This window comes from Linepithema humile, chromosome 5, assembly GCF_040581485.1.
Source record: "Linepithema humile isolate Giens D197 chromosome 5, Lhum_UNIL_v1.0, whole genome shotgun sequence".
Lineage (NCBI taxonomy): Eukaryota > Metazoa > Arthropoda > Insecta > Hymenoptera > Formicidae > Linepithema > Linepithema humile.
The window spans coordinates 3966036-3987542 of NC_090132.1; the positions used below are offsets into that span (position 1 = coordinate 3966036).

Genomic DNA, 21507 nt, shown 5'->3' on the forward strand with positions numbered 1-21507 from the left:
TGGAATATGCCTATAAAAGTCCTATTTGCTTTCATCAGTACATAAAAGTTTCTTAAACTCGTTTTACCTTTTAAAAAGAACTTTTGTTGGGAATTACCGGAAAAAACCACGCATGCATTTTTATAAGTGCGCGTTCTGAAAAATATTTTTAACTCTTTAATGTGCTCTTTTAAGGAAAAAATTCTGCATGCGATACAAGACTGCATCAATTATTGTATAATGCATGTATAAGGCAGAAAATTTTCAATAATACATATTTAATTTTTGCATATCGAAACTTAACTACTGATAGTGTGCCGATTTTAATGCCTTTTATGATTCTTCTTAAAATTAAATGTGATCGCAATAATTGTAAAGATTTTATAAAGTCTGCATACGTATATATACGCTACAGAAAATTTTGAAAAATTGTAAAATCATATGAAAAAAAAATAACGTAACATAAAGTGACTTATACAAGCTATTTGATAATAATGGTATTTCTAACTATGGGCGCATGGTGTATAAATTATTATTACTTGTTAGAAAAATTGAAAAGTACAATAAGTGATAAAAATGATAAGGAGAAATGTTTATCCACACACTTTGTAGAAATTAATTTTTACTTATAAATTAAAAAAAAACAATTATTTTTCAACATAACACCGACTCGTCTCGATTCCTCGTTAAAAGCATTAGAAAAGTGCTTAGAACGGAACTACATTTTTCACAATTGAATTTGTAATTACGGACACATGGTGTACAATTTATTATCCCTTAAATTTCACGGTATAAAGTAACAAAAGAATCGACGAAAGAGGCGGAGAAAAATATTTCGCGTATCACGGTGAGTGAATGATACCGAAGTAAGTCGTTGTTGCCCGAAACGTCATGTTTCGCGTGCACTGCGTCACGGCGGAGAAGAAGGATACGAGAGAAAAGGTGGGATCGTTAGACCGCATCCATCGAATCTCGACGGATGGGATGGAGAACGGCGGCGGGGAATGACCGGAGCGGCCCGAGGGTGGTTGCAGCAGTCGCTTGGATATACGAAGAGGTTCCGGACTGGTTTCGACTCCGGGCTCGTCGGGTTGTATGTACCAAGGGGGTATCCATTAGGGACAGAAGTATTCGCGCGCGAGATATATCGACGTCGCCCCGGAGGATTTATCGTGACAGCGGCGCTTGAAGGGATTGTAAATCCCCGTTTGAGGATCGCTGATACCAAGTTTTATGTGGGACATTAGTTGGGTGGGGCGTGGCTGAATGGTGCGGAGTCGAGAATAGCGCTAGAGAGACGAAGAGGCGCAGAGGGGCACAGGAGGCGGACGCGGGAGGGGGGCGACGGGGGGAGGGGGGGGGCCTTCGACCGTAGAAGAAAGAGGGCATAGGGAAAGGGAGAAAGAGAGCTGCCTGGGCGCAATAAATTAGCCCGAAATGAAAGACAAATCGCCTCCGAGCTGTCCGCCCGTTCGCCCGACGTGATAGAAGCTGCTATGCTGCCGCCTCCGCTCCTTCTCCGTCGCCGTGTCTCGCTTTGCTTCCTTCCGTCCGTCTCGCTCACTTTCTCCAACCTTTGGATACGTCCGACTGATCCTCGTTCTCTTTCTTTCTCCTTTACTCTCTCTCTCTCTCTCTCTCTCTCTCTCTTTTCTTTCTCTCGCTCTCTCCACCTTCGCACACCGCGGACCGGTCCCCCAGGGGTGAGAAAAGAGACCGAGGCAGCTCGTCAGGTTTCCTCTCGTTCTCCTCTTCTCTCTTTCTCTCTCCGCCATCGTTACCTCCTTACTTCGCCTTTCCTTACGTACCACCGACCACCTTGATGGACGCCTGTCGACCCACCAGGGACCCACCTCGCCGCTGCCCACCGACCGAGTTTGTCCACGTCGTGAGAATTCGCGCGGCGTTGATCTTCTTCCTTCGCCCGGATGCTTGCCTGGCAGGTGCACCATTTCGTCGCCGGAGAATCGACAGTTTCTCTCCATTCCGCACGCGCTTTTTTTTGCGACGGTTTTTGCGCCGCTTTCGCACGCCGTGTGAGCTTGTACAAGCTACAGCGTCCGCGAAATCAATCACTTCGCGACCTGCATCGGCGCGTGTGATCGTGTTTCAAGACAGACACTTGCCACGTGAATTCTTAACGCTTCACAGGTTGATAAAAAAAAAATCGACAAGGCGCTAAGCGTTACAAGTCGACAAGCGCTGAAACAATCAAAACAGAAATGAGTAAGAATGCGGTAAAAAGATAAAAGATTTAGTTTCTATTTTTTTTTGTCCCGCCGGCGTTTTGTAATTTTAAATCTAAACAATTTTGGAAAAAGAGATGAAGTGTTAATCTTGCTAATAAATAAAGTGAAAGCATTGAATATTACAGTGTCAATAATATGATGCATATCATGCTGAAGGATGAGTTTTAAAACGATGATATAAATAGATTATACACCATGCGTCCATAGTTATAAATGCAATTATTATTAAATTGCCTATAACTGAATTATGTCACTTTGTTCTTCGTGGCTTGACATAATTTTTGAAAAAATTTTTTGGTTTACACAGACGTTATAGAATTGTCAAAGTTATTTTGGTTATATTTTATTTTTATAGAAATTGCGAGAAACTTTATAATCGTCAGTAAAATTAAATTTTAATATTATATAAAAATGCAAAAATAATTTTTCGTTTATTCGCGGCAATAAAACCAATGTGAGACATATTTATTTCTCTGCAATTAAAAATGCAATTTACCGCTATTATAATAATTTAATCCTCGTATTAGATTAATTAATACGTTAGGCTAATTATTATTACTATGATAGTTAAAGTTTCGTGAGATTATAAGATCAAGCATACCGAAGGGTGATTTGGTGATGTTAGTCTTTAGATCCTGCCAGCTAAGTTCTGGATGCTTACAGTGAGAGTATGATGTATACGACAAAGGCAGTGAACGTGAAAGCAGACGCAAACGCGAGCCTCGCGGCGTCCGTCTTTAGTATCTGACATCTCGTCTACAAAGGCTACGGACGTCAATTAATTAGTCGGGTAGGTTCAACTCCCGTTGCAAACCGGAGGGAATAAGAAGGTCCGGGCTTCGCAAATTCCCCTTCCCCACCTTCGACTTAACAAGATTTCTGCGACTGAAGTGGAAATATCTCTGTCGATCTTCTTATTCATTCTAGCACCGCGTTTATTGTATTTGTAGGAATCCGAAGTGAATTTAAAAAGGAGACAAACTTGCGCATTAATAATTTTGCAAATCTTATTTAAAAGCCGAGCACGTCTTTTTTTTCTGAAAATAAAATAAAAATACGTTACGCGAAAAATTCGTATAAATTTCCGCGAGTATGCTATTTTTATCGTAATATCAAATTACAAATCGCGGTCTCGTGGCATGCCGGTGGAATGGAGAAGCGGGCGAAAGGAGGATAAAAGTAGAAGAGTCAAAGACGGGGATGGATCAAGTACGCTTCGAGAATTGCGGGAGCGACAGATACGGTTATCGTCCTGCAATACAATCAGCGAAGTTTCCACGGATGGCAGGCAATAAAGCTTTATGTATATTACAAGGTCCATGCAACGATACTGCTCGTACGTGAGCCTTTCATCAAAGCGTTTCTCTTCGCTCCATCTTTTTTCAAGACAAGGAGAAAGAGCTTTGCCGAGCAAAATGGATTGAATAAAACTACGGCGTGTGTTTCTCTCGTGAAAACCCCCCAAAAAGTCTCTAATATATTCCCGCGTGTCGATATCAATCGATAAACTATTTGCCGATATCGATAGCTATCGGAAACTTCAACCAAATTTTAATCCCGAATTTTTGTTTCAAGTGTGTAAAGCATAATTGCGTTTTGTACTCAGACACGGTGCAAAACACGCGAGCTTTATTGCGGATTTCGTTGCAGAAATTGCTCGCGTAAACGGGAGTTAGGAATCGAAGGGTTAATTGAAACCTCCGGGGAATGTAAATTTGCTATTCACACGTTGCGTCGTGTCCATCAATAGCGGCGAGACGCAGTTACCGTTCTGTCTGATTTGACGGTTTTGCCGCACGGATAAAAAAAAAAACAGGCTGACCGCGTGCGTTCGGCCGTATTTAAAAATGCAAATCCTCCGGCGTAAACGAGGCGCGCTAATTTTACAAAAAGCTCATCCCCGCCGTTTGGCCGAAGGCTGCCGACAGAATAACTCATAGGGCCGGTAGCGGCACCAGCAGGACAGTCACTGTTGGCGAGTGTCTGTGGCGAAATGAACGTTTTAATTCCCCTCCATAAAAGCCAACGACAAATCAAACGACTTTGACATGATTAACTGGCGGGCATAAATATCGGTATCAATGCACGTGCACGGTGCAATGACGCGTCGCGCCATGTCCGCGACTGTCTCTCTTTCTCTCTCCCTCTCTCCGTCATCCCTCCCGTCCCTCCCTGCCTACTCGATCCTTCTCACCCTCTTACCACCCTCGCGTTTGCTCTTTCCGTCTGGCTCGATGCGCCGCGGCGCATTTTCTCCTTTTCGTGCCTCGTCGAGCAAAAACGGCCGCACCGGCCACGCCGCGTGCAGATGCCTGGATATTAAATATACAATGAATTAGCGTGTGCGTTGCTTGCCATTAAGAGGAAAAGAGGACAAGAGGAGGAGGAGGAGGAGGAAGAGGAGGAGGAGGAGGATGCATGCATGCGGTCGCGTAGCGCGTGAGATCGAATGCAACGGCGATTGTATGCAAATGCGGGCCGTGAGTTCGATCCGGGGCCCGACGTTTTCACTTCGAGAAGGGGTACGTACCATCTCGGCCATATCCTCCCTCGCGCTTGTTTATGTTTGCTGGGTTATTCCAACCACGCCGTGCAAACGCGAGAAGGGACTAGTGCGACGGGGTAATAGCTTACATGTAACGCAGTTAATTGGCGCGCTGCGAGGGGAAAAACACGCGTCCCTTCGGCGTCCTCGATATTTCCCCTCGCGCGGTATATCTCGCTTCTCGCGAAATCAGCATCAGTTACGGGCACATCGACGCTGTAAACGAAAAATATCAAACCGAATATTACTGAGCGACGGCAAATTTGCAAAGAGGTCGATTCATTTCTCAATTCTGCGATTGTGTCTACAACTTTTGGTTCGGTTTATTTTTTTCTTTTCGCATGAGTTAAAATAATCGCTTGTATAATTATATATGTAAATAAAATACTTAGAAAAACTCGGTTCTGCAAATCAAGTTCTTCTTACATACTTGCTTCAATCTGTCCTTATTGCTGTAAATCGCTCTTAATTACTTATTTCATTTTATACAGCTATGTGCTAGGCGATCTACTATCTCTATATTTGTTAGGAAAATTTTTCTCCCGTCTTATCTTTTGGCTGTTGAAAGACGATCATTGACTTCAAGTCTTAATTGCTTATTTAAGTTTTACATAATTTTTTTGTCGCTATAACAGTTGAAGGGTTGCTTTTCTTAATTACATTTAAAGCCGATTTTACGTAGAAATTATCATGCGAAATACATAAACTAATTAAATCGCCGATTTACTCCGCGCTAATAAATGCGAATATGGCATATAACTTGGAATTTTACGGCCTCGATCTGTCGAATAACAACGTTTACAGTGCCTGATACGCCTGTTTTCTCTTATTTTCATTCTGTTGCACGGTCGCAGCATTCGCATCATCTGCATCGTCGCGACATCTTGGAATATAACCCGGAAGCAGCATGCAACGCAAGAACACGATCAATGGTATCGCTTGCTAATTGCGATATGAGACCAAATTTAATTATTGAAACACCGACAGAAGTGCGATTAGAAAAGATGATTGATTTTTCTTCAATCACTCCGCGGCCCGATCTAATCCAAACTTCACGCAATCTAAAACTGAATGTGAAGTATTTTGAACTAGAATTTTGTTTCTAAACAATTAGAGAAAAGAAAGGTGCGCGTGGAATGCGCACTTTTCTTCCATAACCACGTGCCCAGTTAATTGCGCATTCTTAAACGTCATGTAAGGGTCGGGAATTTAAAGGGATCCTTGGGAAGTTTAAAAAGTTTCCGGTGGGTGTACGTAAGAAACTGGGTTACTGCAACAGGTGGGTACTAAAGTAAATATACGCACATTACGTCCACTCCTTAGGAATGCATCTTTACGCGATTTGATCCTTCTCATGATTAATATTTGATTTATAACACGCGGCGCTTCAATGAGCGATAGATTAGAAGGAATAACTTCTTCAATCAGCAACCACAAACTAATTTTTGCAAACAACAATTTATAGATTTATGTGTTTTTAAAAATATTTTCCTGTCGTACTAAGCTGTGTTAATTTAATATATATTTTTTTACAGACTTTTAGCAATTTATTAAATATCTAAATAATTTTTTAGACAGCAAAATCTTGGACCAACTGATTTCTCTTTGCCAAAAATATTGAGGCATCGATAACTTAAAAGCTATAAACAATTAAACATTAATAATGTTTTATAAATTGAATTTTTTGGATGCACATAACTAAGAAATATTTTTTGCTTAACTTTTAGTAAACTTTATTTTATTAATTTTAATTGAAGATTGAATTATCGAAATATCGAAGATTAAGAGATTGTCGTAAAAGATAAAATTTTTCGTAATAAATAATCGCCGCCAAGAAATGGAAAGGAAAAGAAGCGCAATATATTTAGAACATTCTGTGAATTGTATATACTGCATAAATTATATAAATGCGCGGTGTGTATCATTGATTACATCAGAGCCATCATGCGTAAAGAGTCAGGAGCCGTCGTCTTCTGCGCGGAAAGTTGTTTAATAGAAAGGTACTATCGCGATGGAATAAGGCCGATTATGCAAAACTTTGGGATCCGTTCAGCGAGTGTAATTCGAAGGCATAAATTAACCAGGCGAGGCATTATCAACCTGTATTGTCACAATTTATGACTACTAATTAAAGGGTTTAGGGAGAGAATCGCCGTTCTGATTTGCACGCCTCTGCCACCCTTCGGAGCGGGCGAACTTTAAACGACAAACGGGTCTCATTAAGATATGAAGCGGACTAACGGCTTCCACGAGTCTCGCGAGTCGTCTCGTGACGGCACACGAACATGAAAGAAAAAAAAAAAAAAGCGCAAATATACGCGAAGGCAGTCACGGAGGAGAAATCGACTGTTAATCGTTTCGAATCGGTTGTTAAGGCTCGCTCCACTGCCACCACGTGCACTCGTCATCGCGGAATATCAGTCGTAAATTACCGAAAGAATGATTGGCAGAAACGGCGAAATTAATTCGCGGAAATTAAACCGGGACGAGTTGTGGACGAGCGATTTTGAATTAGCCGGCCGGTTTACGCGCGCTCGTATATGCTCGAATGCTGATCGATGAAATATGCGGCGGAGAGATGTCGGGATATAAATACAAGATGGCGATAAAACATGGGGGAACAATTGATTGTTATTCTTCATGTGCGACGTCCGTCAGGCGGAAAACAAGCGTGACCGTGGAGTAATCAAAGAGCCGCGGCGAATGTTCGATTGGGACGCGAAGGCGTCAAAGCGGCTTCGAGCGGCTGCTCGCCCATGCCGATCGTTCATCACGCTTTCGTTGCGTGTTATATCGCGCGACAATCATGCGTATAATTCACTCGCACTTCGCGCGGAATTACGCCGCGACAACGCGTTTATTCGACCGATAGCTTATCCAAGGCATTGACGGCTACGAGACGTTGATACACTTGATTTAAGCCGACTCTGCCGGAGGCACGGCTATTCGTCAAATATTCCACCAGCGCCATTAATCCGCATTTAATCTCTTGTAACAAATCGGTTACACGGCGCGGCGGCTTTTTCTGATTTAATTTTTAGATTTTGCGCCTTCATACTTTTTATTTTCTATCTAAAAATTATGTTAATACGAAATTATCTCGATGTAACGTGTGTGACCCGCTTTGACACGGCCAACGTGTAGTTAATACTGATGGTGATAAAATTTCACACTAATAAATTCTTAATGTGTAGTAAAAGTGGGGCAGATTTTTCTATCGCAAGGTTTGCGCGTGCCACTTCAGCTCCCGCCGACAAATGTATTTATTTGTCAAACACGGGACAAATATAAATATGTTATATTTATTTAACGAATTTTGCTTTTGTCATATTCAATTGTGGAATTATCACATTGATATGAATTATTACATCGTGATACGCGTCATATGATCTATACGATGCATTACCTATCTCGGCTTGACAAGTACTGGGCGAGTGGTCGCATTTAGATATGCACTGTAAGCTGCTAATGCACCAGATAAACATTCAACAAATGTTTAGAGACGGTTTGCCGAATATTGCAACACGAATCAAATAATTTGCATTCGATAAATGCAAATATCCTGATGCTGATATATTGCTACATACAGTTATCAATATTGATCAATATTTGGCAATTGAACGCGTCATTTGGTTGTAATAAATATATTATGAAGATTTGACGCAATTCATAAATGAAGATGTAAATGCACACAACGTTTATATCGTTTTAAGATATTTAATGTTTTACCGACATTAATCTTTAATCGAAATGTAACAATCTCGGATATCGCTTCATAAATTTGTTGATTTTATTTTTTATCAAGTTTTCAATGGAAATTGATAAACTTTTTTTTAAATATACTCTCTCAATTTTATCATATTTTATAAATGCTTTATGAATAATCAAATTTACTTACGCTATTATTACTCAAACAGAACATATGTGTGAGATTTTATTTTATTTATGAAATAATAAAAATAGATTGACTATATATGCAAAATAGTTGAGAGAATGAACATTGTCAGCTCTGCAGTGACATAATTTTCACTGAAACCATAAAATCGTAATTTAAGAAGCATTATGAGCTGCAACAAGCGAGTCACGACAAGAAGCTTTCGCATCAATGTAGCGAGGAAGAACAACCGAAGGAGGGAACTTTACCATTTCGTTGTAAGCCGTCATTAACAGATACTTAGGATGCACGAGAAGGGCGGAAAGTAGATGACACGATGTACTCGCACCTGCGTGCGCCATTAAACGCACTGTTAAATATTAACGGGAGGCTTTTATGAGGCCGTAATACGCTCAACGGCTCGTAGCTCGCTGCCTAACGTCAGTGCCTTCTCTCCGAACGACGTTGAGGAACTCGAAATAGCTCTCGTTCATCGACATGAACTTATGACATCTTTTTCATGCCTGTCGCAAGATCCGATCTATTATAAAATAAGAATATAGATAATAATGAAAAATTAAATACATAAAATAAGAATATGACTCGCGAAAATTAATATTTTAATTATAACTGCGAAATATCTAATATATGTATTATAAGGTTAACTTTCCGAAAATCAAGGAATAAGGTTTCATGTAAAACATTGATAAGTTAGAATAAATTTACTTTTATAAAATTAGATAACCCCAAGCTCGGCAATGGAAATTATCGTACAAACGGGCTAACACAATTTTTTAGTAATAGAATTAATAGTTATTTTAAAAATTGAAAAATAAGCAGTATCAATTCATTTAGTTGTCCAAAAAATCTGTGTAATTTATGCTAAATCTTTAAACGTTATCTTACGTATTAATTCAAATTGTATGCAAATTTTTTTTTTTTTTATCTGAACGCAGAGAGATTTGTAAGTGTTACTTTTCGTCTCGTTAAGCGAATTCAGCGGAATGAAGCCTAATGAATCTAATCCGTACGCATTAATCTTCCGCTCGATCCAAATGCCGCGCGAGAATTCTCCACGAACCAATTTTCCAAGTGCATCACGCGAGGTACGATAACTACGATACGAGGCACCCTTTAACGAAGAGAATGTAAAAGTTTTAACACGCTCCGCGGCGAGCATCGCGGTAAATAAAATTGAACAATCCTTCCAATTTGCCCTAGATTTTTATTACTCGCGAAGAGAAACTTCGGAGCCCTTCGCGCGGCGCGCGAACTTCGGAATCCTCTTTGGAGAGGCGAGAAGAGCGGGCGTGTTGTGTGGGCTCTGTGTAGAAACTCGTCGGGAAAAGTCATTCCGCTCGTTTCTCCGCGGGGTAAAAGAGACGCCACGCGCCGAGCCCGGGTCGCTCTATCGGCGGGGAGGGGGAGGGGGTGCTAAGGGGGTGCGAAAGGGAAAAGTCCGCCCTCTCCGCGCGATATAAGCCGCCGGCGGCTCTCCGTATCGTTCGATAAGCTCCGAGCCCTCGGCGGACTCGGTGTGGGTCCACACGGCACAAAGGCCTAATTACCCATAAATTCGCTGATTTACGGCGGTCTAGAAATGTAAATATGAAATATGAAAATGAGGACGGCGGTAATAAAAGTGATGTACGGGGCTCCGTAGGGTCGTTCATGAAGGCGTCCATCATCGTGCTTGACGGGCTTCTTTGTCTGGTAGCGGCAGTCGAGAGCCATTTCGCTCTCTTGCCTCTACCCCCTCCCCCCGCGTTTCCCCGCGGCACTCTCTTCCGCGACTCTCTTCATCTCGCTCTCTCACTCACTCGCTCACTCATTCCGTCTTTCTCCCGCCCGTCCACCCCCGTCACCCCCGGTCTGCCGGTCTCATGCTTTCTCATCGGAGACGCCGACGGGAACATCCGCGCGATTCGCACGCGAATTTGGTTCTCTCACGGCGAGAAGGCACTTTGTCTTGCCTTTTGTAGCTGTCGTTTTGATTCACGGCAGCTAGTGATTCTTCTTTTCTTCCCGGCCGAAGTCGAGAATACTCGCGGCCGATTTATCGTCGCGAAAATTGTCGTGACTCCACTGACTGCCTCTAATTAATGTGCCTAAGCCAAAAACTGACCGCTTCTATATCAAGTTCCTGGGAGGACGCGAGTATTATCAGCCAGTGATTTAGATTATGACTTTGTCAGGTAATTAATTTACTGCGATAAATATCGTTGCTTAACCATATAATTTTATTTTACATATAGAGAATAAATATTATTTTGTTTTAATTTTTAATTGTTTTTTTTTAATTTTTTTATTTTTAATAGTTTATGCGATTTAGAGCAACGCTCGTTATTGAAATGTCGGCTAAAATGATTAAGTTGTAGCTATCAAAAGATAAATTGAAAGAGAGTTATGCGCTTATGACGACAGTCTTAATGAGCATTTCTTTGATTACCGAAAGATTATATTAATCAAATTCAGTTTCTTCGATAGTGCAACTTTCAAGATGACAGTATTCGTTTGTAGGTACGTTTCCCTGCATAATTTGACCTTAATTAAGACTACCGTTAAAACTCTGTTGGCTCGAAGCAATGCGAATTCATCGGGATTGCAGTGTTTGCACGCTATTCGCTCGATGTTTCCTCGTTTTTACGTTGATTCTTTTGCTGTGCTATTTGTTAGGATGCAAACTACCTTTTCCAGACGTTCCAAAGATCATTATGCAGGTGAAGAAAATAGCAGATATAGTTGCGTTGAAGCTGCTGGCATTCCATTTATTTGTATTCACGATGCTTATCAACCATGTTGCCTAATATGCAAAAAAATATCGCAGGAATTACGAAAAAGTTAATATTTGAAACTTTAAGCATTAAAAGTGCTGTGTGCCTATTGTGCAAACTAACAGTATATTATTAAAAATTTATTACTTTATCAATATATTTGGAAACAATGTGAAAAGGATTCTTATATACACAAATATACATGTCGTGATAAGAGTATATGCAATGAACATAAAAATTTGCGGAACACGAGGCATAGAAGATTCGTTTTTGCCGCATGTCGCTATATTAATTTTTCGCCGAGTTATGTTTTAAAAATTCTGACACGGCGCGCATGAATGTGTGTATGTCACGTAACACGTGTCATAATATTACGTAACTATTACGATACGATCAGCTGGTCAGTAGTAATATGGTAGGTAATGGTGCAATGACCTATACGAAATACGTGGCAGCATCGTCGGCTTCGGTCTAATCCGGGATCCATTCGGGAGGTAATCCATATGAGTCGATAACGTGGCTAATATAAAAACGGAGGACAGTCGTTTACCGGCCGACACGCTGTATTTATCAAATTTATAGGTTAGGACAGTTATACTCGTTTGCTACGCATGATTTGACATAAAATACGTCTTCCTTTATGTATTCTCGCATTGAGCGTGTTACGGATGTCGTAGAGTATTAATTAGTGCATATAATTGCTATTGGCTATAAATAAATATTGTGCTTTGCGTTATTTATTTGTTCAAAAATGCATCGCGAGTAATCACGAGAAAGTCGAATGCTGAGCAAATCGATGATAAAGGCAAGTGAAGATAATTAAATTTTGCGATAATATTCATATTTAACTCGTAATGCCGTTTTTTCGGACATTATTGCTATACTGAATTTTTTTAATTTTTTAGGCAGAATTGTTTTGTGCTTGTAATGATTGAAATTATTTCGAAGTTATCGTATATTATATTGAAAATCTATCGCACTTGTAAAACTCTGGTGTGTTATATGAACAAATCATTTAATTAGGATGTTTGTTACAGGAACTTTGTGCTTAGAAGATATATGAATTGCAGCGGGACATCGGCTGGTGAGTACATTTCAATATTACATAACGTGAATTATTTTTGTATACGATAATATAAGTATATGATATAATTGCTGATAGTCAATGCGCTGAATGCACGTGCGTGTAGCTTGATAAATGCATATTAATTCCCCGAATACAAAATCGACAAAAGTCCTATCGTTGGTTTGTATCGTCACGTATAGATGTCTCGGTCTGCTCAGGCCAGACTAAATGAAACATCCTTGAATACTCACGTTTGCGCACGAGTAAATGTACTCTAACCTTAACCGAATGTGCTTCGACCGGAGTCCTAATTTAAAATAATCCATGCTCCAAAAAATGCACCGTATTTAATTAATGCACCACATTTAAGATATATTTAATATTATATTAATTTGCAATGTAAAACAGTTGATTAGAATCAATTTGATCAAAATCAACATGTTAAAAAATACAAGTGATTCTCGTAAACAACAACTGAAGGAATTGAAGAGCTTTACTGATGAAATTAACCAAGAAATCACCGATATTGTCGGAAGCTTAGGCTGGACAATGGAAAGTGTGTCAAATGTGGTAAGTATAATTGAATTTTGTTTAGAAAGATATTATTACAAAAATATTTTAAATATTATATGTGCATAGGACAAAGAGTATTTTACATGTCCATATGATCCATCCCATCGATTAACAATGGAATCTTTCAACGATCATCTTACCTCTTGTCAATGGAAAGCTGAAGGTTATGAAAAATCGGATATTCCATTTTCGGAGCCAACCTTGCCAGCAAATTCACCGTTCAGTATAAAATTCGGTAAGCAATTTTTAGAATAAATACTTTAAATCTCTTAGAAATATTGTACTTTCATGAAATATATGTTGTAGATGAACAACTGCAAAATGAAGTTTTGAGGAAGGCCAAAGAGCAAAATCTAAGCATGCAAATTGGTTAGTATAAGAGCATAGTAACTTACTATGTCCATTTTTATGCATTTTAAATGACAGTGGAATTTTTTCCAGCAAGTTATGAATGTTATACTTGGTGCGGAATCAATATATCCTTTTACATATCCTTTGCTCAATATTTAGTCATAAAAACAAAACAGTTCTACTGTAACATTTGCAATCTGTTTCTATCATTTTCCTATTTAGTAACATAATGGACAACAACTTATTGTGCAGCTATTAATTGCGAGAAAATAGCTATTTTGATTATTTTATGATTATGTTATTATAATTTTTAAAAATATATACAAATTCTTGACATTGATAATAGGTATGGGTGAGCGGTTAGTACCGCGTACATCTGATAGGCTTCTCACAGATTTTACCAGTGACGAGAGAAGAGCATTATACGATTATGTTATTGCTAATACTACAAAACTAGATATTGGTCAAGATATTGAAGACATCAACAATTTGTAAGGCTTTTAATTGACTAATATATTTGTGATATATAGTTGTATATGTTATATTTAATATTGGTGCAATGTATAAATACTATCAAATTTATTTTCAGGCAACCACAAGAGACAGAAGAGAAACAATTATCCTTTCTAGAGTTATTAATTTATGAGCGCAATTTGAAGAGACGTAGAGCAAAGCATAAAGGCGTTCATACAAATAAGAAATCTCAGGTTGAAGTGCTTAGAGAAGTGATTAATCAGCAAATGGAGATCTATACAGATTATATTTCTGGACAAACTATTTCTGAATCCGCAACTAGTTCTGAACCTATGGATGTTCAGAGTACCAAAGTGGATGATTTGAATTATGAAACATCGCGAGAAAGGACAGAACATTTATATAAAGTATTTCATTCTTCCTCGCAAAGTTATAATGATTTTAATTCTGAGGATTATGAGAGGAATGATCACCGCCATAGAGGAAGTCACCAGGAGTGGTCACCACGTAGAAGAGATGACCGAAAAGAAGAATATTTAGAGGAAAAAAATTATCACCGATCGAGAGATCAAGACAGACGGGAAAGACACTCAGATGAATACAGGAAGCACAAACATGAAAAACATAGCAAATCCTCCCATTCGAGAGATAAAAAGTCACATAAAAAAGATAAACATCGAAGCAAAGACAAACACAAAGATAAATATCGTGAAAGAAGTCATACATCTCGACATCACGATAAGTCGCTCGAAAAGAGACATTCTTCAAAACATAGTGATTATAAACGAAAGGAGAGAAGTAAAGAGCGTTAACACACATCAATTTAAAAATCAATTTTAAGAATGAAAATAGCAATAAAAATCTATTTGACATTTTGTCTGTAATAATTTTAGCATAATTTATTAGCATCTTTAAAATAATTAACTTGATAAATAATAGAATTAAAATTTTTTTTTATTATTTCACTATACATACTTTATTATTTTTTATCATTTCTTATCAAAATGAAAATAAAAGTGTACATTTGGAAATAATGGGCTCAGAGGCATGGAGTGATTGGATTGACTAGGATATGTAGTCTCCAAAAAAGCCATTTGATTAGATTCATCAACGGGCTTTGAATTAACACACTTGTGATCGTCTAATTGATTTGTTATCGTATTGTGTATATTGAATACCGGTCCTTGTGGGTTTGCTTCAATAACATTTTTGCTTTCAGTAACATTTTTGTCTTTTGTCAGATTCTGTTCTTCTTTTTTATCCACATTTTTAATATTATATGCATTGCAATTGTAACTAATCAACAGTTTTTGTATATCATAATACGACAAGTGATTTCGTTGACCAATCTCCACGTTAGGAGTCTATAAATATAAAAAAAAATTGAATTAACGATATTAAATCTCAATGCAATAAACCAGATATTACAAATGTAACAATTTCGTCTTGTTTTTCAGTATTTAGAAGTATATTTGATACAATCACCTTAGGAATTATTGTTGGAAGCGTTTTATCCTTAGTAAATGCCGTCATCGAATAGTGCATTATACTATCATAATCGTACGGCAATCCATAATCGGTTACGACGCTATCATTCATGAGATTGAAATTGTACGCATCCTCTAAAAACAGAGTAATTTTTCTAATTAGTTTTCCTTTCAATTCGGTATTGATTTCGTGCTATATCGTGCTATACCATTTCTTATATTATCCCATATTATCGTGATGTGATCGTCGCGATCTGGCCTCATGTGCTCATGATATGCACCTAAAGTGTGTAATATCTCGTGTAGCGCGTGTCCCGTCGTAAACAAGCACCTGTCCACATTTAAATTTAAATGCGACGGTCCAAGCGTACTACGCCCCAAATCGGAAAAACAACCGTCTTGATTGCCGGTGATGTTAACCCAATTATTCTTCGGGAGTCTTCCGTCTTTGTTAGGATAAATGCGCACGAACTTAACGCAACTTTTCGACATTATAGTATTCATGGCTTCCTCCACTATAGCGAGTCTCGTCGGCTCATTAACTGGATTAAAAGATTCTTGAATTGTGATTGAACAATTCTCAAACATATTTATTTTATTTGAATTCAAATATGTCATTATATGCGAGATTATTTCGATCGTGATATTTTTATACAATTTAAGATCCGAAACGACTCACCTATGGACGAATGAAAATAGTAACTCACGACACCGTCGGGCCACAATAGACTTTTATCCTTCGTAATCGTTTTTCTCGAGAGCATTTCGCGTATATCTCCTTCTCGGTGTGCACCTTCTTCAGGATTGTCATAATGGGACCACGTATCGACTGTAAAGATATAATGTTATATTTATAACAATACTAAGCGTTTAAGACGCTTGTGTATCGTTTGGACGGAGAATGAATTTTCTCGCTCACGTCTGTAGCTGATGGGTATTGCAGAAGCGGCCCTCCGTGTCACTCTGGTTGATGCTGACTGCGGAAGGCTTGCGAAAGCATTGTAAAATGACATCGGATATGTATTAGTATTCGCGATGAGCCAACTATATAATAAAAGCACTAATGCTAAAGAGAAAAACGGAGGCTCACAGAGGCGTCGTGCTTTCTGCATCTTTCTTGGGCAAATTACAAACGTGGACTGACGTTTGATCGCTGACGTGCGCATTATAATCGTACGTTGATCGGTTACACCTTACAATCGATGTATTAAAATTCTCTTCAGAGATCCAATGATGTGTGCAACATCCGTAACGCCACAATTTAGATTAAATTGTTAAGAAATGAATTATCAAAGTAATTGCCAATAAAAATCTAATCAATTAAGCCATTACTGATACCGATTTTTATTGCAATTCTTATTCCACATGGAATTACATTCAAATGTTATTTATGAATGTGTAAATAACATAGCATTTGCGTTGTGAAAGATAATTAGAAAATTTTTTTAGTAATATTTAGAAATATTTTACATTTTTATTAATTATTTGAGATTTAGTCTAAGGTTTATTTTAAGATTTAATTTATTTAAGATTATTATAATATTATAACGAGGACATACTCACAAATGTATGCCGAAATCTTCCGTTCAAAAACTTGTTTCTCTATGTGGAACAAGTGTCAATGATATTCTAGAGTTAGAATCAGTGCCGCTTGGCTCGTTACCACGCAACCCTTGAATGACCTATTTCGTGCTGATTATAAACAGGAGACACCAAATAATCCGGTTGCGAGATATACATTTGCTGATGATATTCATGGTACTTTCTTTCCTGTTCTTGCATTTTTTAAATCGCCTCCTCTACAACTCTACATAGAAAATTAATTGAAAAAAGTGTCGCGTGTCAGTTGTGGTGGCCAGAAATGGATTACTCAAGCCGAAATCCAGGCTAATTATATTATAAAACAAATTCTATGATAAAATAAACTTTATAACGACAATTTGATGATGTAAAAGACGCTGTAGAAATTTACCGAGATACTTGAAATAAGACTGCTCATCTACATTTAAACTATCACATTATTTGCAAGATTAAAATCATCATTTAATTGGTTTTTATCCTTTCCCTTTTTTTTTAATTAATTATAATTATTATTAGACATCAAAGTATTATAGATTTAAATTTCTTATGCATATAAGAACTGCATTAGAGATTGATTAAATTTAAAATTACTAAAACAGATACTTTTTATATATTTTACATAAACACGATTTATATTTAAAAAAAGGAACAATGTTGTATACATTAACAAAAATAATTTTAATCTTTTTTATACGAGCGGTAATATTCTCTCTTTTCCGCCCGACTATTCTTTTCGTTACCATCTTCTTCTGTGGCTTACTTATTCCTTACTCCTGCCACAATATTTTCTGAGGGCGTTAGTGAGATCAGGAATCACAACATCAAGTCGGTGGCAGTCGACGGTTAAGAGAATATGGCGATAGCTGTCGTCCTCACTGCTTTACATATTTAATGCATGCAATCTCAGCTTGTTGAGCGATTTTGTTTTGTCGCATGCGCATACTGCACCTGTGCGAGAAGCGCATTTTTTGACTTCAAATGAAAAAATACGAAAGTTCCAAGATGAAGAAGTATGAGATCTTAAAGCAAATCGGAGAGGGATCTTTTGGACAAGTGTACAAAGCTAAGAAACGTTCGGATGGTGAAATCGTGGCTTTCAAAATGATAAGGAAGGTACGTGAATCAAAGGAGATTTATAAATAAATAACTATTTTATAACCAATGATGTATTTGTTTGCAGTGCGGCAGGTCGTTTAAGGAGCTGAAAAGTTTACGTCAAGAGTGTGAGATTCAACGTCATTTACATCATCCAAATATTGTGCAGATGTTAGATTCCTTTGAGACAGAAAACGAAGTATGTTAGATCGACACTTTTATAAATAGCAGAACATAGCGTTTAATAAGCGATTGATAATTAGTAGATCTAATTGTATACGTCAATCAAATCCAATCCAGTAATTGCTTATTGAATGTTTTGTACTGTTGAAAAAAATATAACATATTTCTAGATGTTTTGTAGAATATGTGATCTAGATTGTGGTTGTAACGGAATATGCAGACAAGGAACTCTATGATATACTGGACAAGCAAGGCAGATTGTCCGAGGAAAGAGCTCAAGTAATAGCTTGTGATCTGGTGTCTGCGCTTTATTATTTGCATTCAAATCGAGTGATGCATAGGTTTGTGTCTAATTGTAGACAGATGTAATCTGTAATGTGCTATAATAATGATTCTGTTTTCATTATTAGAGATCTCAAGCCACAAAATGTTCTTTTGGAGGCAAACGGTGTGGCTAAACTTTGTGATTTTGGATTTGCTCGCAGCATGAGCACTGGCACTCACGTACTTACTTCAATCAAAGGTACGCCATTGTACATGGCGCCAGAACTTATAGAAGAATATCCATATGACCATAATGCTGATTTGTGGTAAATCTGTCATACATTTGACACATATAATTTATATTTTATTTGCACAATAAATACATCTTAAAATTAATGTTTTATTTAGGTCCTTAGGATGCATAGTTTATGAATTGGTGGTGGGTTCTCCTCCATTTCAGACCAACTCAATATTGCACTTGGTTAAATTAATCAGATTTGAAGCGATAAAGTGGCCAGATTTTATTTCTCCAAATTGCAAAAGCTTCTTACAGGTAGAAATATTTATCTAGGTATTTGTAGATAATGTGTTTGTAATATCTTATTTATTCATGGTTTTAATTTCAGGGTTTACTACAAAAAGATCCTTCTCAGCGATTGACTTGGCCAGCTCTTCTCGAACATCCGTTCGTCAAAGATCGAATTATAATAGTAGGTGGCACCGCACCTGTGGCTCCATTAACAACTCCATTGTCCGCGAGTCAAGCAAGAGCAAAGCAGCAGCAGTTGCAAAGTCTGGCGATGCGTTCTACGAAACAATCCAAGTATAGTGCCGTTGATTTAATTGTCTTGAGAGAATCGTGCACGCAATATTTTTCTCAATTAATCGTTTTCTATGTAGAGTTGTGGAGAAAGTGATAAAAAAAATGCAAGAACAGGAGAGGAAACAGCACGAATATCGTCAGCGAACATGTATCTCGCAACCGGGTTATCTAGTATCCCCTGGTTATTGCCAGCATGGAATAGGTCATTGTCAAGGATTGCGTCATAGCGAGCCGAGCGGCACTGATTCTAGCGCTAGCATCGACGTGCTTTTAGGAAATCTCAGTCTCAGGGCGTCTCTGAGAAGTGATCTTCTAGCAGCGGATCACGCTATATGCCAGAACGATTGTCCGCATAGCGCAAATGTAGAGCATAATTTCCCCGTATCGGAGGATCACTCCAAACCTATTCAAACGCAGATAGACGACAATTCCGTTGGACGACAGTTGGATGGGGAAATGCATCACACTAATGCTCAGGGTGATGGTATCAATATCGGTCAACAAGCGGAAAAATCCTCGCACACTGATCAAATGCACGGCGATGGTGATTGTAAACAAAGCTGCTTGAGCATCGATTATGAACAAGAATTCGGTGAGAAAAATCCACCCGAAAAGAAAACGTCCGAGAAGCCTGCGAGATTGCCGGACTGGGATCTGAGGGCAGTGGAAAGACCGATTGAAAATGAAGAATGGGTTGTGTTTTTACAAAAATCGATGGAAGAAGTTATGGAGGGCGAGATCGATTCTTTGTTGCAACAAAATTGCGTTTCGGTGTTTGTTTCCCCTCTTAGAAACCCAGCAGCCGGTTGTCGAGTAGTCGAATACGTAGCTTGTTTATTATCGTTGCCGTTTACCGTGCCAATTAGCAAGGAGAATTTGAAGAAAATCGAACGAGTTTATCTGGATGTAAGAGTGGTACCTAATCTCGTTTACGCTGTGAAACTCCTAATGTCGGAACGCTCTGACGAAGCGACGAACGCGACAGATACGGCTTATGCGGAAACGAGATCAGCATCCTCTCTGTCTGCGGATGAGCTTCAAGCGCTCGAGTGCGCAATGCTGGTGCTTTGCAGATTGGTATACGTTGGGAATCAATTTCTCATTCAGTTTTGCGACGCCATTTACATCGTTAATGGAATGCCACTTCTACAACAACTGCTAGCTTTGGAGAGAAGAAAGGCACGAGTCGTTGCGGATCTTGTAGCGATTTTGAATAATGTGCTGCGATCTCAACCTGAGAATGCCGAGCTTGTGGAACGGGTCGTATTGCGTATGAAAACACCTGGTGAGTAAATTATAAATCATTTTCTGCACCGTCATAATTTTATAAGTTGTATATGTGAGACTGTGTCTTCAATGAAGGAGCATCGGTAGAGCAGCTCAGTAAACTTCTCCATCATCGACAAGCTGTTTTGCGAGCGAGAACGTGTACCATGGTTAGATTGTTGGGTAGATTTTGCTGCAGAGCACTGCAACAGGTTTGGGACAGATCATTAAAAAATTTAATTGAGAGTTTAACTAAGGATGAGGATGAACAAGTGCGACACGTAAGTAAATTAAATAATTGCAATGTTTTCGTCAAAACAATACATTATATAACATATCGCAAAAATATTATTCTAGGCTGCTGTGGATGCAGTAAGTGAATTAAAACAACTAACGTATTACAATCAAAAGAGTCCTGTGAGTTGAGCGGGTGAAATAAGAATATTTGTAGGGATCAATTTTAATGTTGTTATTATCCTTCAACTAGTACAGAATTATGCGTAATTCGTGATTCGCCGTTGAGAGAGAAGAAATTAAACGCGCCAATGACTGTAAAAGCATTCAACGGATAACAAACTGCGAATCGCATATTCACATAATCCGGCGCTAATTTTATGAGATCAAATATTTTATTTTTAGACAGACTGATATACTTAAGAAATAAAATATTTGTAATATTTTTATAAATCGCTAAATAATAAACATACTTTGGCTCGTGCAGATATACTTAAAATGTAGCAAATACGTTATAAAGATTTTCAAGTGTTCAATCAAATTAATATTAACAGGGTAAATAAGAATCTTAATTGTACGTAATATTATTGACTTTGTGAAATTTTTTACATAAATATACGCAATATTGAATGTTTTGTTTTTATTTTTAGATCTTTTTCCATGAAAATTCCATGTATTTGTGCAGACTA

The 21507-nt window shown here is 38.2% G+C and overlaps 4 protein-coding genes across 8 annotated transcripts in view; 3 read left to right on the forward strand and 1 right to left on the reverse strand.

The window, feature by feature from the left end:
- phtm (phantom) overlaps positions 1–21507 on the forward strand; it is a 157354-nt gene that overhangs the window by 92965 nt on the left and 42882 nt on the right. The window contains exon 6 of the mRNA XM_012372708.2: positions 12459–12505. The gene's annotated coding sequence lies outside the window, so the exon portion shown is untranslated. The remainder of the gene's footprint in view (positions 1–12458; positions 12506–21507) is intronic.
- Positions 12617–15324, forward strand: LOC105675512 (U11/U12 small nuclear ribonucleoprotein 48 kDa protein). The gene is made up of 5 exons (XM_012372715.2): positions 12617–13057; positions 13127–13295; positions 13367–13429; positions 13758–13902; positions 14001–15324. Exons 1-5 carry the CDS (start codon positions 12926–12928, stop codon positions 14695–14697), a joined length of 1206 nt encoding a protein of 401 aa, XP_012228138.1. The 5' UTR covers positions 12617–12925; the 3' UTR covers positions 14698–15324.
- On the reverse strand, positions 14819–17086 carry LOC105675511 (zinc metalloproteinase nas-4-like). The gene is made up of 6 exons (XM_012372714.2): positions 16936–17086; positions 16292–16589; positions 16052–16201; positions 15582–15914; positions 15371–15507; positions 14819–15249 (listed from the first exon to the last, which is right to left on the reverse strand). Exons 2-6 carry the CDS (start codon positions 16536–16538, stop codon positions 14875–14877), a joined length of 1242 nt encoding a protein of 413 aa, XP_012228137.1. The 5' UTR covers positions 16539–16589; positions 16936–17086; the 3' UTR covers positions 14819–14874.
- fu (STKc_STK36 domain-containing protein fused) lies at positions 17777–21448 on the forward strand. Of its 5 annotated transcripts, none has more exons than XM_067355765.1 (9): positions 17777–18066; positions 18134–18247; positions 18427–18572; positions 18642–18821; positions 18904–19048; positions 19122–19318; positions 19396–20603; positions 20693–20865; positions 20942–21448. In XM_067355765.1, exons 1-9 carry the CDS (start codon positions 17932–17934, stop codon positions 21008–21010), a joined length of 2367 nt encoding a protein of 788 aa, XP_067211866.1. In that variant the 5' UTR covers positions 17777–17931; the 3' UTR covers positions 21011–21448. The 5 variants fall into 5 exon arrangements, with proteins under 5 accessions (XP_067211866.1, XP_012228129.1, XP_012228128.1 ...); XM_012372706.2 differs by having other exon boundaries at positions 17778–18066; positions 20684–20865; XM_012372705.2 differs by having other exon boundaries at positions 17784–18066; positions 20681–20865.